The sequence below is a fragment of the Procambarus clarkii genome, chromosome 28 (genome assembly GCF_040958095.1).
Source record: "Procambarus clarkii isolate CNS0578487 chromosome 28, FALCON_Pclarkii_2.0, whole genome shotgun sequence".
NCBI lineage: Eukaryota > Metazoa > Arthropoda > Malacostraca > Decapoda > Cambaridae > Procambarus > Procambarus clarkii.
In genome coordinates this window covers 2657318-2671289 of record NC_091177.1, presented here as the reverse complement: position 1 = coordinate 2671289, position 13972 = coordinate 2657318, and the positions used below count along the sequence as shown (strand labels likewise).

Here is a 13972-nt window from a genome sequence, read left to right as displayed (position 1 = left end):
CTAAAAAATAAAGAAAGGATCAGACAGAGAGAGTTGTCTGCATCTTATCAATGCTTAAAAATGTAAATAAATAAATAATAGGTTAAAATGGAGAAAATGTGCAATTGGCAATAAGAAGAAACAGACAAACTTTTGGTCTAACATATGGCAACAAGTGATTAACTTCAGCCAGTGCAAGGTAATGAGGCTGGATGCTGGGAGGAGGATGATGCGGCGACCAGGCCAACTCCTCATCCGGAGGAAGTTCGCTACAGGAAAAGGAGTCCACCAGAATCCTGCTTTATTTTTTCCGGACTCTATAACGGAAATAATACCAAATTCGATTCTCTGATTGTCCATTCCGTCAATGTATGTGTGTACGATGGTCCAAAAAAGTACCAAACAGTACCAAAAAGTACCATCTAAATCAGGAGGATGGGGTGCCCCCGAGGTGAACTGGACCACACCAAGCTCAATACAACCACAAGTGCATCGCATAATTAAGTGCCACGCAAGAATAACTAGCCGCGTATATCTCTGGCCGAGTATATATATCTCTGGCCGAGTATATATATCTCTGGCCGAGTATATATATCTCTGGCCGAGTATATATATCTCTGGCCGAGTATATATATCTCTGGCCGAGTATAGATGAATATGTCTTTAGCATACAAATACTAGGTATAGTTCACATTAAACCTTTTTCCCATACACCCTTCACCTCACCCTGGCACTCAATGACCGCCACCCGGCACTCAATGACCGCCACCCGGCACTCAATGACCGCCACCCGGCACTCAATGACCGCCACCCGGCACTCAATGACCGCCACCCGGCACTCAATGACCGCCACCCGGCACTCAATGACCGCCACCCGGCACTCAATGACCGCCACCCGGCACTCAATGACCGCCACCCGGCACTCAATGACCGCCACCCGGCACTCAATGACCGCCACCCGGCACTCAATGACCGCCACCCGGCACTCAATGACCGCCACCCGGCACTCAATGACCGCCACCCGGCACTCAATGACCGCCACCCGGCACTCAATGACCGCCACCCGGCACTCAATGACCGCCACCCGGCACTCAATGACCGCCACCCGGCACTCAATGACCGCCACCCGGCACTCAATGACCGCCACCCGGCACTCAATGACCGCCACCCGGCACTCAATGACCGCCACCCGGCACTCAATGACCGCCACCCGGCACTCAATGACCGCCACCCGGCACTGACCCCCGCCTGCTTCACTGCATGATCAACATCGTCGTCTCAGATGCGCCCCTAAGACGAGGGTCACTTGGTCTCCCTTGGAGTGATGTGAGAGTCTGCGGTGATGTTGAGGAAGACTGATGTCTCGACAGGAGGAGGAGGAGGAGCAGGAGGAGATTGATGACAAACAGAAGGAAGAGGGCGAACTGAAAGCAGAAAATAACTAGTCGGAGCCGAACGGAAGTTGAAGAAAAAGTAGTACCAAGCAGGAGGAGGAACGCCCAGTAGGAGGAGAAGGAACACATGTGGAGAGGATGAGGAACACATAGGATGACTTCCTCCTAGCAGGAACTAGAGCAGCAGCAGCAGCACCCAGCAGGAACTAGAGCAGCAGCAGCAGCACCCAGCAGGAACTAGAGCAGCAGCACCCAGCAGGAACTAGAGCAGCAGCACCCAGCAGGAACTAGAGCAGCAGCACCCAGCAGGAACTAGAGCAGCAGCACCCAGCAGGAACTAGAGCAGCAGCACCCAGCAGGAACTAGAGCAGCAGCACCCAGCAGGAACTAGAGCAGCAGCACCCAGCAGGAACTAGAGCAGCAGCACCTAGTAGGAGCTAGAGCAGCAGCAGGAGCTAGAGCAGCACCAGCAGCAGCTAGAGCAGCACCAGCAGCAGCGGCAGGAACTAGAGCAGCACCAGCAGGAACTAGAGCATCAGCAGCAGCAGCAGCAGCAGCATCACCCAGCAGGAAGTAGATCACTCGAGGCATGAGCCAGGGTGTGGGGAGGGGGGTGGGGGGACAAATACGCTAAAGTGTTTATGGGCTGTGAAGGGACGCCGATGGAAAGGGAGCCGGGAAGGGGTGACGGCATCTTGGGACGGGCTGCGACATCCCTTTCCCACCCCCCGACGGCTGGGTGGGGAGCAGCTAGAGGGAGAGTGAGAACCGTGAGCAGGATGAGAAGGATGTCCGATGGGGAGAGGGAGGGAGGAAGGGGGGAGGGAAAGAAAGTAAGGGGAAAGAAGGGAATGGGATTGGAGGAAAGAAAGGGGAGAAGACCGACCGTACGATAAAAGTGACAGGGTGGCAGTGCCGGGGTGGCAAAGTGACGGGGGGTGGCAAAGTGACGGGGATGGCAAAGTGACGGGGGGTGGCAAAGTGACGGGGGTGGCAAAGTGCCGGGGGGTGGTAAAGTGACGGGGGGTGGCAAAGTGACGGGGGTGGCAAAGTGACGGGGGGTGGCAAAGTGACGGGGGGGTGGCAAAGTGACGGGGGTGGCAAAGTGCCGGGGGGTGGTAAAGTGACGGGGGGTGGCAAAGTGCCGGGGGGTGGTAAAGTGACGGGGGGGTGGCAAAGTGACGGGGGGTGGCAAAGTGACGGGGGTGGCAAAGTGACGGGGGTGGCAAAGTGACGGGGGGTGGCAAAGTGACGAGGGGTGGCAAAGTGACGGGGGGTGGCAAAGTGACGGGGGGTGGCAAAGTGACGGGGGGTGGCAAAGTGACGGGGGGTGGCAAAGTGACGGGGGTGGCAAAGTGACGGGGGGTGGCAAAGTGACGGGGGTGGCAAAGCAAAGATAACCATGATAAACCAAGTTGAGTCTAGGGATGGAACGCAAAGCTGTGGGGATTAAAGAGAAAGAGAAAGAGAGAGAGAGAGAGAGAGAGAGAGAGAGAGAGAGAGAGAGAGAGAGAGAGAGAGAGAGAGAGAGAGAGAGAGAGAGAGAGAGAGAGAGAGAGAGAGAGAGAGAGAGAGGTAGGTTTGGGAAGGGAGAAGGGAGAGATGGGTGGGGAGGGAAAAGGGAGGAGAGGAGGAAAAACGGTGTGGTCAAGGGGATGGGAAAGAAGGGAAGGGAGGGAGAGAGAAAAATGCAGGGAGGGAGAAGGGACTAAAGGAAATACTGAATAAAGTCTTGGAATAAATCGTGGATAATGGAGGGAATAGAAGCTAAGATGGAAGGGTAAGGAGATACAAGGGACGGGTAAGATCAAGGGAAGGGTAAGAGCAAGGGATGGACAGGATTGGGAAGAAGAGGAAAGTAGAAGCTGCAGGCTGGATAAGGGATGGATGGGGTTGATGGAAATGAGAAAGAGTACCAAAGTACTGAAGAAGAGAAAAGAGGAAAGAATGAGAAGGAGCAGGAAGGAAGAGGATGAGGAGCGAAGGAGGAGGCGACGACGATGAAAAGGTTCATTATTAATAAACTTAAATCTTTCTCCTAAAAAATAGTTAAATTAAAAAGCATTAATAAACAAAGAAGTCAGCTCAAATGATCGAGGCACTCATGAAATGGAGGTGGGACAGACGGGAGGGGGAGGGGGAAGGGGAGGGGAGGGTAGGCCGGGCTGGGTGTGGGAGGGATGCTGGGTGATTGTGGGAGGAGTGCTGGGTGAGTGTGGGAGGGATGCTGGGTGATTGTGGGAGGGGTGCTGGGTTTGGGAGGGGTGCTGGGTTTGGGAGGAGTGCTGGGTTTGGGAGGGGTGCTGGGTGATTGTGGTAGGGGTGCTGGGTGTGGGAGGCTTGCTGGGTGATTGTGGGAGGGGTGCTGGGTGTGAGAAGGGTGCACTAGGTGTGTGTTGCGGGGGGGGGGGGTGAAAATGGGTGTCGGGGGGGGGGTGGGAAAGGGGTGAACTAGGGGTGTTCGGTAGGGGCTAAACGTTGGGGGGGGGGTTGACATTCAATCCAAGAGGGTAAACGCCGGACATAAGAGCGGGCGTGGGTGGCGGGCGTGGGCGGCGGGCGTGGGCGGCGGGCGTGGGCAGGACAGGAAGGAAGTTGGTGACACTAATCTGCATACTTGTGAGGTGATTATGCCCTCATTGTCTTCCTTGACTTTAAGCTACCCTTCCTCGTTGCACCCTTCCCTTATTCTATTCTGTCTCTTCCGTAACCTCTCTCCCCCTCACTCTCTCTCACTACTTCCTCCCCTATTCCGTCGACCCTAGAAGGGGCTTGTGTGGGAGAGGAAGGAAGGTAGGAGGAGCTCGTTCGAGGGAGGGGAAGGAGTACAATATGAGGGAAAGGGATGTTGAGTGTTTTAGGGAGGTGTGATGGGAAATGTAAGGGAAGGGGGTGATGATGGATCTTGCAGAGAAGGGGGGGGGGTTGATGAATTCTACAGGGAAGGGGTTAGAGTGTAATCTGTGATGGGGGTTGAAGAGGTCAGAGTAAGACTAACGGTAGACATTCCTGTATTACTCCTCTCCCATCACACACTCTCTTCCCCCCCCCCCTCACACTCCTCACCTCATCCTAGTCCCGTAAATTCGCACCCTTTTCCCCCCTCACCCCCCCTTCACCCTTACTTCCCCCCCCTTCACCCTTACTCCCCCCCCCCATCACCCCATCTTAATACAACCCTAAATTTACAACTCTCATTCCATTCAAACCCAAACCTCTAACCTGAACCCCAACCCTAAATCATCTCCTCCCCCCTCACCCTCCAAACCCGCCCCCCCTCTCCCTCTAGCCCCCCAAACCCGGCCCCCCCCTCCCCTTTCTCCCGTCCACCCACCAAAAAACGTTAACCGAAGTATGCATAAACAATACGAAGCATATGACAGCAGCTTCCTCCAGTCTCCTCCAGTCTCCTCCAGTCGCCGCCAGGCGTTACTCGCGGAGTCCCTCTGGATCCTAACTGCCGGCGCTCGTGAATTGCCCAGTTAAGCTGCCCCATGCAGTCAGCTACTGGCCCACAGAACCCAACACAGCATCTGAATCCATAAGCAACTATAAAAGGCCAAAGATTAACTCCAAATAATACAGGAACAATACCAAGATTAACGGAAATCAAAACTCATGCTTTCTGTCCGTTACTCATTTGAAGGACAGAATGAACTAAGCAAAAAAAACAGCTTTCGGAAAACCGATTAGATTCCGCAGCCTTAGCACGAACGGGGGCATTCCTGATATCCTCCAGTATCGCTACATACCTCAGAGAAAAATCGAGGTATGAGGATTGACTGGGCGCCAATCCCTAACTGTACGCCTCTGTTCACCCAGCAGTGAATGGGTGCCTGTAGGTTGTTAAACGATTTGGCGATTTCCTACGGTGTGCTCCCTCCTTCGACAGCCCAAAAGTAACAGCATATGACTCACTCCTAATTCAATAACCATGAAAGTGTTAAACCTCTTCCTGCAAGATGACCAATGGGATCAAGCAACGCTCCCAGTTAGACTCGGGGGTATAGGTATTTGCAGGACGACACAGTTAGCATTACCGGCATTCTTATCCTCGACCCTGGATCCTATCCTACAGGTGAATTAGTGAATGAAATACTACCAGAGTACCTAAGAGGCTCCATTGGGATTCATGATCCCAAATTTGCTGTGGGAGTCAGTCAGTGGGACACTCTTTCCTATTCTCACCCTCGACCAACTTTTCCAAACGACTGCAAACAGGATAAATGGGATAGCCCCATAGTGGAGAACATCGCCACAGCATTGCTGGAGGCAGCTCCTGAGAAGGTGGTGGTTGTTTAAGATTCGCTACCCGGAACAAAAAGTTCTAGGTAGCACGGGCTATGGTGAGCCCGTAGTTTAAAATTCTGAGAAGGACAGAGCGCGTCTTCTAGCTGTGCAAGCTCCCCATGCCGGGGACTTCCTGTTGGCAGTCCCTAATTCCACCTTGGGCATCTGCCTGGACCATCGGGACCTAAGTATTGGTGTTTCCCTGCGCCTTGCCGCCCCTATCTCCACCGAACACCGGTGCGTTTGCGGCCATGCACGGGCAGACCAATACGGCAGCCATGGTCTCATCTGTCGTAAGACACAGGGAAAGCTTGCCAGACATAAAGCAGTCAATGACATCATCAAGAGAAGTTTGGCTACAGCTGGGTGTCCAGCACAAAGGGAACCTCAGTTGTGCAGACCTGACAACAGCCAAAAACGCCCAGATGGAGTCACCCTGCAGCCGTGGAGGGAAGGTAAACAGGTCGTATGGGATTACACATGTGCGTCTACATTGGCTGATACCTATCTACCTTACAGCACAGCTGAGGGAGGCGGGGCAGCCACCTTCAGGGAGACCCAGAAAACCAACAAGTACAGGGACCTAGAATGTTGTTACAGGTTCGTACCGACAGGCTCTGAGACTCTGGGCGCCTGGGGTAAATGTGCACTTAAATTCCTAAAAGAGGTGGGTGAGGACCTCATTGGGAAAACTGAAGACAAGAGCGGCCAGTTTCCTGTTTCAGCGCCTCAGTGTCGAAGTTCAGAGGGGAAATACGTGCTGTATCTGGGCACAAGATTAAAGTTATAAAACAAGTGTGTGCTTCTACAACCTGTTCCTTTAGTTCATTACCGTTTGCCACTGCTCATACACTAAATGAAAACTTAACTTTCTAACATCTCTACGATTAATTCGTGTCACAATCTTCCACCCATACCCTCTTGTTCTATGGGTATTCATTGTGAACATTTCATCTTTTTCCACTCAGTCTATCCTAAGTATTTTATACGTCTCTATCATGTTTTCACCCTCTCCTTTTTTCTCGCATTGTCAGTCAGGTTTCGTTCCTTCGGTCTCTCTTCACACCACATCCCTCGCAATTCTGGGACGAACCAGATTGTTTTTTTTGGTAGAGGCTCCACGATGGGACGGCATACTCTCTAGACTGGTCTCTAGACTACTCTAAACTGGTCTTACGTTGGCGGTGACTAGCAATCAAATGCCTCCATATTTAAATTCCTGAATACTGTTCTGACTCTCGCTAGTATAAGAGTATGTTAGTGACTTTATTCTGTTATTCTATTATACAAGTCTCTAGTGTTTGCTGTTATATCCAAGTCTTTTTTTTCCTCTGGTCGTTATAGGGAGGTAGTTCCCTTTCATCGTGTACCGTCCATTTAGTTTCCTGTCTCCTGTGAGTATTTGTGTACTCACCTAGTTGTGGTTGCGGGGGTTGAGCTCTGGCTCTTTGGTCCCGCCTCTCAACTGTCAATCAACTGGTGTACAGATTCCTGAGCCTACTGGGCTCTATCATATGTACATTTGAAACCGAGTATGGAGTCTGCCTCCACCACATCACTGTCTAATGTATTCCATCTGGTAACAACTCTGACACGGGGGGAAAGAGAGAGAGAGAGAGAGAGAGAGAGAGAGAGAGAGAGAGAGAGAGTGAGTGTGTGAGTGTGTGAGTGTGTGAGTGTGTGAGTGTGTGAGTGTGTGAGTGTGTGAGTGAGTGAGTGAGTGAGTGAGTGAGTGAGTGAGTGAGTGAGTGCATGTGTGTTTTCGTTCTTATATGCGCTTGCTCGCTAGAGAACGGAACACAGCCGCTTCTGAAATTTGATGCTCCCTTTCCCCTCTGAACCGGCATCACTCTCCCCCACACTCCCAGATGCGGACCCCCCACTCTCCCAGGTGCTGCCCCCCACCCTATGGGCCACCATCCCTCCCTCCCTCTCACAGCCGGACCGTCTTCTGCTGCTAAGATATTAATCTTTGCCCGCTCTCTCCCCCTCTGAAGGATTGGCCATTACCTAATAAACCAGGTTTTTTGATGCATTTACAGATAAAGAGATAAATCTTGGCTTCTCGTGTTTGTCGAGGAGTATTTCCGAACGTCCGTAGTGTTTAATGGCTCAAGAGTATTTGGTAGGCCCTCCGTGGTATCTGACAGGCTCTATATAGTGTTTGGTAGGCTCTATTAGTGTTTGGTAGGTTCTATATAGTGTCAGGTAGGTTCTATATAGTGTCTGGTAGGCTCTATTAGTATCTGGTAGGTTCTATATAGCATCTGGTAGGTTCTATATAGTATCTGGTAGGTTCTATATAGCGTCTGGTAGTTTCTATATAGCGTCTGGTAGTTTCTATATAGCGTCTGGTAGGCTCTATATTGCGTCTGGTAGGTTCTCTATAGCGTCTGGTAGGCTCTATATTGCGTCTGGTAGGTTCTCTATAGCGTCTGGTAGGCTCTATATTGCGTCTGGTAGGCTCTATATTGCGTCTGGTAGGCTCTATATTGCGTCTGGTAGGCTCTATATAGCCAAGACCACCGATCTTGCCTGCCAATCATGTCATTAATCATCAATGTCGTCACTGATGCAAATTACAAATACCAAAATCGACCAAAAAAAAGCATTACTCCCTTTTTTGTAATTATTGTTTTTTTTGTAACAGAGGTGTGAGGAGGGGAAGGGAGGGGGAGGGGAGAGGAGGGGGGGGGGGGGTGTTGGAGGCCTACAGAGATGAAGGGGAGACGGGGGGGGGGGGGATGGGAAAGTTTTTAGTCGTAGTTTTTAATTTAATATAACCCTTAGGTTTATTGTTCTAGAATTCTTTGCCTGAAGAAAAACGTGAATATGCTAAACAGAAATTTAGGTTCTTATGGTCAGGATGGTGGGTCCCATATTTCCATAGGCCTACTGAACAAGGTACTTTTTTTTTGGATTACGTATATATATATTTGTTTTTCTGTGAACTTCTAAAAAGTACGAAGGCAAGCAAGTGGGCCCAGAATAATTTAAAAATTAACGGCAAATCATATAAAAAAAAAAATTTAACACTGGCACGCACAGTTATACTATCGGACATATATACCAGAGTTGAGAGGTTTGAGCTACGAGGAAAGACCAAAGGGAATTACAGCTTACGTTACTGAAAGAGAAGAAACCTGAGGAAGAGAAGATCACCACAAAGAAAATTCTCATGAGAATAGACAGGGTAAACAAGGACACAATTTAGCCTTGGGAGAACACAAGGTGGTGACACAAACAATATTTCTTAAGTTCTTCTTGAGAAGTTTAAGAATGTATTCTCCAAAGTTTATTTTACAGTTTTATATGTCCGGACGCTTAGAGGTGTGTTTCATTGATCAGGTCAACATTTTCAAGGGCAGAGGTGAATGAAGTGGATACATTAGTTGTTGCTTTAGATTCAGCTACTCAGAACAAAAAGTTCCAAATAGCACGGACTATAGTGAGCCCGTAAGAACACTTTAGCTGCTGTTGTTGTTGTTTTAGATTTAGCTACTCAGAACGAAATACTCATGTAGCACGGGCTATGGCGAGCCCGTAATTCAGTTCGGATATTCGCGATAACCTTGTTACTCTGATATTTGGGTCAAACACTTTAGTTGATGTTGTTCCAGATTTAGCTGCTCAGAACGAAGTGTCCATGTAGCACGGGCTATGGTGAGCCCGTAAAAAACACACTAGAGAGAGAGAGAGAAGATTAAGCCACCCAAAAGGTGGCATGGGCATGAATAGCCCATAAGTGGTGGCCCTTTTGAGCCATCACCAGTATCAAGAGCTGATACCGGAGATCTGTGGAGGTGCAACTGCACCCTGCGTGACGGGAGATGTCTCCCGTGAACAAACACACACTAGATTGATTGATTAATGAAGATTAAGCCACCCAAAAGGTGGCACGGGCATGATTAGCCCGTAAGTGGTGGCCCTTTTGAGCCATCACCAGTATCAAGAGCTGATACCGGAGATCTGTGGAGGTGCAACTGCACCCTGCGTGACGGGAGATGTCTCCCGTGAACAAACACACACTAGATTGATTGATTAATGAAGATTAAGCCACCCAAAAGGTGGCACGGGCATGATTAGCCCGTAAGTGGTGGCCCTTTTGAGCCATCACCAGTATCAAGAGCTGATACCGGAGATCTGTGGAGGTGCGACTGCACCCTGCGTGACGGGAGATGTCTCCCGTGCACACACACACACTAGCTGGGACAACCGCATATATAGCCAAGACGGGTGCGGTGAAGTTGGGCGCCATCTTCAGTTACCCAATGTGTGCTGGGTATCTTGCCTTGGTCCTGTCGATGGTTAAATGTACCCAAGTGTGAGCTGGTTGTTAACAGCGGTTGAGACTGTTTGCTATATAGTGCTTCGGCGATGTCTAATCTTCTATTTTTGTTTTATGTGTCGATTATTTTGTTGTTGTTTAGGATTGCTTTGTGATTATCTGGTTCAGTGTAAATATTATATATTCTTTGATGGGGCCTCCTTTATGCATTGTTACGCGGCTTGAAAGAGATGTTCTGCCACCTGTGATGAAATAGCCAACCCTACAGTATCTGCCCCCCTTATTAAATTATTCCACAGCATTTTATTTTCCATGGCTCGTAAAATGGAAGAAAAAGTCCTGAAAGACATGATTGATAGATACATGATCCTTACCGACATCAACCAGATGATACAAGAGCAAGAATATCGGTAACTTGCTCATGAAGAGCTCTCGTGTCATCAAGCGAAATGCTTTGAATGAGACTGATACCGTCTATTATGCCTTCACACACCCTCTTGGGAGACTGTCAACCCCAACGATCTCAGTATACAGGTAAGACATAAATGTGCACGCACAAACCCCACCCACCCACACAGACAACCACCCACCCACACACACACCCCCCCACACACACACACACCCACAGATGCCGTACTCGGCGGGTCTTGGGTCATCCCCTGAATGTTTACAGTATGTTATTTAAGTTTTGGGAGCCCAGGTCGACTCGGTGCTTTGGATCGACTGACACCAAAAGTTATTTCAATGGGGAGTCTACCTCGACCCACCTATGGCAGTCCTTACTCTATATTTATATATTCCAAGGTCGAGTAAAGTAATAAAATTCTAGGGAACTTAAGCAGCCACCATCAATTGATTTTGTATGTGTAGGTCGCCATAGGTCCCAACCCTTTATAGTGGGGGCAATGGTGGCGATCCTGACATACCTATGACAGTCCGCGACCCCACACCAATCGTCCTGCAAAATTGCACAAGGCACTTACCTTTCAGTGCCAACTGGGAAGCGAGGTCTATATAGCTCCATGTGCCTCCGCCTACTAGCCTTGAGGTACCTGTTTAGTTATAATTTAATAATCCTGATGTTTGCACTTGAATCTGACCTTAAAATTGCTAATGTAGTTGACTTCTTCAACTTGCTTCAGAGCATTCCACTTGTGATGATAAGTTAGGACAGGTGAAGACAGGTCATGAACGGATAGGGCATGTGGAGATAGGTGACGGATGATGAAGAATGGTGAGGAAAGGATAGGGATTGTGAGGATAAAGGAAGATGGGTGAAGATAGATAAGCATATGAAAAGGAAAGGGTGACAGACACGAGGATCAGCAAGGGTGACTACAGTGACGGGTGAGGACAGGCAAGGTGAAAGTAGGGTGAAGACAGGCAAGGTGAAAGTAGGGTGAGGACAGGCAAGGTGAAAGTAGGGTGAGGACAGGCAAGGTGAAAGTAGGGTGAGGACAGGCAAGGTGAAAGTAGGGTGAGGACAGGCAAGGTGAAAGTAGGGTGAGGACAGGCAAGGTGAAAGTAGGGTGAGGACAGGCAAGGTGAAAGTAGGGTGAGGACAGGCAAGGTGAAAGTAGGGTGAGGACAGGCAAGGTGAAAGTAGGGTGAGGACAGGCAAGGTGAAAGTAGGGTGAGGACAGGCAAGGTGAAAGTAGGGTGAGGACAGGCAAGGTGAAAGTAGGGTGAGGACAGGCAAGGTGAAAGTAGGGTGAGGACAGACAAGGTGAAAGTAGGGTGAGGACAGGCAAGGTGAAAGTAGGGTGAGGACAGACAAGGTGAAAGTAGGGTGAGGACAGGCAAGGTGAAAGTAGGGTGAGGACAGGCAGGGTGAAGGCGAAGTGTGAGGACAGGCAGGGGTAGAGGAGAAAGGGGAGACCGGAAGTAAGGGTGTGGGAGGGAGGTAGAAGTCAAACAAGGGTAACGGGTTGTGGGTGAGGCCATCTGAAGAGAAGGGGGAGAGAAAAAAAAGCGATTAAGGAAAGAGGAGAAAACACGAGATGATAAGAAGTAGAGAGGGGGAAGAAGAACAGGGTGAGCCTCGACCCAGGAATGGGGATATAGGAATGAGCAGCAGCAGTAGTCGAGAATGGCGGTGAGAACGTATCTGAAGAGAGAGAGAGAGAGAGAGAGAGAGAGAGAGAGAGAGAGAGAGAGAGAGAGAGAGAGAGAGAGAGAGAGAGAGAGAGAGAGAGAGAGAGAGAGAGAGAGAGAGAGAGAGAGAGAGAGAGAGAGAGAGAGAGAGAGAGAGAGAGAGAGAGAGAGAGAGAGAGAGAGAGAGAGAGAGAGAGAGAGAGAGAGAGAGAGAGAGAGAGAGAGAGAGAGAGAGAGAGAGAGAGAGAGAGAGAGAGAGAGAGAGAGAGAGAGAGAGAGAGAGAGAGAGAGAGAGAGAGAGAGAGAGAGAGAGAGAGAGAGAGAGAGAGAGAGAGAGAGAGAGAGAGAGAGAGAGAGAGAGAGAGAGAGAGAGAGAGAGAGAGAGAGAGAGAGAGAGAGAGAGAGAGAGAGAGAGAGAGAGAGAGAGAGAGAGAGAGAGAGAGAGAGAGAGAGAGAGAGAGAGAGAGAGAGAGAGAGAGAGAGAGAGAGAGAGAGAGAGAGAGAGAGAGAGAGAGAGAGAGAGAGAGAGAGAGAGAGAGAGAGAGAGAGAGAGAGAGAGAGAGAGAGAGAGAGAGAGAGAGAGAGAGAGAGAGAGAGAGAGAGAGAGAGAGAGAGAGAGAGAGAGAGAGAGAGAGAGAGAGAGAGAGAGAGAGAGAGAGAGAGAAAATTTAGTTTAGTTCATTATGCACTATACCCATCCCGTGGGCGGTGTTGGTAAAGATTAACAATTTTACCCACGGGAATTGAACAAAAAAAAATTCATTCATCTAAGCATATTTCAGTCGTGACAGGTTAGTTACACAGTTATTAGTGAAGTATTACATCGACATTGAGTTCAAGAACGACCACAACCACAGTCTCTAAGCTAAGCAACTTACATACGCGGTGAGCTAGTTTGATAACTTGATTTGCTTATGCACACCAACTCCCCCCATCCGGTGGGCGGCGGTGGATAGGTTACAATCACTCTCATTTACTACCTGTAGTTAACAAACTGGGTATATTTGGTTAAAAGTTTGTTTGGTGAGAAATTTCCAAATAATATTTGGACCTTTGGTCAAAAATGTATGTTCATTTGGAAGGGTTATATATGATCTAATACACAGAAGGATGACAAGTAGACAAAGTCAAGAGAGGTTGACTTCCACAAAATATTGTGGGCTTGAAGGGACGCGAGGAAGGAATATAATAGAGTGATCAGGTTCCTAATGGGACATGATCGTATAGACGAGTAGGGGCGGCCCTTGAAGACGCGCTCGGCCTTCGGGGGAGGCGCTCGGCCTTCGGGGGAGGCGCTCGGCCTTCGGGGGAGGCGCTCGGCCTTCCAGTCAGAGGAACTGCTGTATGATTCAGTCGTCCAGCCATGCAACTATTCAGTACAATCATCTAATCATCAACTCTCAACTCATCTCAAGTCTTCGCTAATTGCTTTACAACCAGATTTCCAACCACTGCTGGGTGAACAGTAATATAACGGGGGGCCAATCGTCTTACTGTGCTTAGGACACGAATCCAGGTCGTTATCCAAGCGAGGCGATTGGGTGAATGCGATAACTACCACTTCGCAGTGCCGCGAGATGTTTCCAAGGATGCCAAGGGCAGTTGTTCTACGAGAGTAAGATGCTGCAGTGGAGGCTGGAGTAAGATGCTGTGTGGGGTGCTGGGATGAGATGGTATACAGGATGCTGAGAAAAATGAGTGAAAAGGGGGAGAGGGGGAGAATGGAAAGTGAGACGAAAAGAAGGGATGAAAGGGGGGATGGAAGGTGAGGGTATTGAAAAGGAAGAGGGGGCGAAGGGATGTAGAGACCCATGGAAGTAGGGAGGAAATGAAGGGAATAATGTAATGAGTCGGTAGTGAATGGAAAACTAATTATGGAGAAGCTGTAAGAGGGGAAGGGAATGCAGTGAGACCGATAGGAAAAAAG

At 49.5% G+C, this 13972-nt stretch overlaps 1 protein-coding gene across 1 annotated transcript; it reads right to left on the bottom strand.

The window, feature by feature from the left end:
* Window positions 1-667: 667 nt before the first annotated feature.
* Window positions 668-10975, bottom strand: LOC138369331 (uncharacterized). Its single transcript, XM_069332566.1, has 2 exons — window positions 10935-10975; window positions 668-1235 (listed from the first exon to the last, which is right to left on the bottom strand). The coding sequence occupies exons 1-2, from the start codon at window positions 10973-10975 to the stop codon at window positions 668-670; spliced, it is 609 nt and encodes a 202-aa protein (XP_069188667.1).
* Between the last annotated feature and the right edge of the window lie 2997 nt (window positions 10976-13972).

What these genes read in the sequence shown, in the direction of transcription:
- LOC138369331 (XM_069332566.1), bottom strand. Translation starts at nt 10,975, where the DNA reads ATGGAGCTATATAGACCTCGCTTCCCAGTTGGCACTGAAAG. An exon ending in TTCCCAGTTGGCACTGAAAG is followed by an intron (nt 1,236 to 10,934) that starts GTAAGTGCCTTG and finishes TTGATCATGCAG; the next exon opens with TGAAGCAGGCGGGGGTCAGT.